Below are 2,230 nucleotides of genomic sequence, written 5' to 3'. Positions count from 1 at the left end.
CCGCAGAGCCACGGGGAGACGGAGCCGGTAATCAGAGCCACGGGGGGCTCTGCTCCGGGTGGTGCCGCGCGGTGCTGGTTTTGGGGCTGAAATGGGGGCTTGGGATGCTGCTGGTGTGCCGGGACCAACCCTGACCCCCAGCTGGGTCCTGGCAGCCCCAAATTTGCCTGCTGCCCATCAGGACTCCCCCACCCGGTCCTCTTGGCACCATTGGTGGTGTGGGGCAGGTAATCAGAGCCACGGGGGGCTCTGCTCCGGGTGGTGCCGCGCGGTGCTGGTTTTGGGGCTGAAATGGGGGCTTGGGATGCTGCTGGTGTGCCGGGACCAACCCTGACCCCCAGCTGGGTCCTGGCAGCCCCAAATTTGCCTGCTGCCCATCAGGACTCCCCCACCCGGTCCTCTTGGCACCATTGGTGGTGTGGGGCAGGGCTGCCCCGGCATCCAGAGCTCACCGTGGGCTGCAGGGCTTGCTCTGACGGGCACCAGCTTCACTCTCCGTCCCTGGGGGCGGTGAATTCAGCTTCGTGGGGCTGCTCTTCTCCCCCTGGGGCTTCACCTTCCCCCCACGGTGCTGGAAGGCCCCGTGGTGCTGCACGCTGGCGGGAGGGCCTGGGCATGGCACACCCAAAATGGGCACCTGGAGCTGGTGGCTGCACCGAGGGAATTTGCAGCACCGGGGGAAAAGCTGAGTCGGGGATGGGGAGGGAGAGACTGGAGGGGTCTCAGGGGCGCAGCGGGGTGCAGTGCTGGCCCAGGGGGTGCTTCACGGCACTAGAGGGCAGCAGGGCCCCGCGCTGCAGCCACCGCAGCAGGATGCTTGGGCAGCTCAGGAGCCTCTTCATGGGGGCCTGCTGGGGGGGAACCCCAGATCCTGCTCGGGGGGAGCATCCCAGCCCCAGTTCTGTGCTGCTCCTGGAGCCTCCCCTGCATCTCGTGGACACTGGGGATGCTCAGAGCCAGCTCAGCCGCACCAGCCCCCATTTCCTTGGCCCCTTGACACTTGTACCGGGCTGGATCCGACAGCGGCTCCCCACGCTCCGGGCCAGAGCTGAGCTGCTCCCCACCAGTGCCCACGGTGCAGCTGGGGCTCGCAGGGGAAGGGCCCCCATGCTGGGTCACAGCATCTCACTACAGCGATGCCCGGGGGGAGGCCGGGCTTGGCGCGTGCGTAGCGTGGCGGTGCCTGCACGTGGCGTGTTTCGGCAGGAGGGCATCCCCATGCCATGTGTCCGTGCTGTTGCGTGCCGTTGTTTCTAACCCCTGTCTCTGTTTGCATGGTGCATGCTGCCCTTTTGCAATGCAGACGCCGACGAAGGTAAAGTCTTATTCTCTGTGCATGTCCCTGGCTTCCCCCTCCCACGTGCCACCGCCTTCCCACTGTCATGTCCCTGCGTGTCACCATTAACCTGCTCCCACCTCCCCTGCCCTCCCCCGGCATCCATGTGCTTACGTCCAGCAGCCACGGTCTGTCCTGCCGCGTCATGGCGGGGCTGCTCGGTGCATGTGGCCGAGCAGGGATGTGTCCTCGTGCTGGGGCAGCTCAGAGCCCCACGCTGTCGCAGGCCCCAGGGGTCCCCGGGCAGTGGTGGCGAGGGGTGACCCCTGCTTCCTACCCCACGGCGCGGCTCTGGGCTCAGCCCTGCAGAGACACGAAGCCGTTCACCCCCCCATCTCCTCTAATCAGACCCCAAAACACGCTTCCCGGCCCTCCAGCACCAGCCACGTGCTCCCACTGTGCACAGCACCCCCAGCCTACTCTGGGGGACCCTGAGACTGTCCCAGGTCTGGCTGGAAATGCCCCCCATTTGGGGGGATGCCCTGGCCGATGCTGAGCCCCCTTCTCCACCCTCCAGCCGGGAGGAAGCAGTTTGCACGGCACGAGTGGGCTCAGAAAGCCGCCTACCTGCTGGGCTGCAGCCTGGAGGAGCTCTCCTCCTCCATCTTCAAGCACCAGCCCAAGGGCACCCTGCAGCGATCCACCTCCTTCCGGCAGGGCCCCGACGAGCCCCCCCTGGGCGACGGCGGCACAGGTAGGGTGAGGGATGGCGGGGGCAGCGGGTGGCCCCGAGGGACACCGGGCTGGGGACACTCAGGGTTGCCTTGGCCAGGTCCCAAGCTGACGGCGCTGGAGTGCCTGGAGGGCATGGCGGCCGGCTTGTACTCCGAGCTCTTCACCCTCCTCATCTCCCTCCTCAACAGGTACATGCTGGGGGGCCGGGGGGGGGAGCCG

The 2,230-nt window shown here is 67.4% G+C and overlaps 1 protein-coding gene across 1 annotated transcript in view; it reads left to right on the top strand.

The window, feature by feature from the left end:
* The window catches only part of MYO18A (myosin XVIIIA), a 47,549-nt gene that overhangs the window by 13,477 nt on the left and 31,842 nt on the right, over positions 1–2,230 (top strand). The window contains 2 exon segments of the mRNA XM_009278315.1: positions 1,854–2,030; positions 2,109–2,199. Of these exon segments, the coding sequence (XP_009276590.1) occupies positions 1,854–2,030; positions 2,109–2,199 (268 nt within the window).

Source organism: Aptenodytes forsteri, unplaced genomic scaffold (assembly GCF_000699145.1).
Source record: "Aptenodytes forsteri isolate BGI_AS27 unplaced genomic scaffold, ASM69914v1 Scaffold66, whole genome shotgun sequence".
In the NCBI taxonomy this organism is placed as follows: Eukaryota; Metazoa; Chordata; class Aves; order Sphenisciformes; family Spheniscidae; genus Aptenodytes; species Aptenodytes forsteri.
This window is presented reverse-complemented; position numbering and strand designations above follow the sequence as displayed.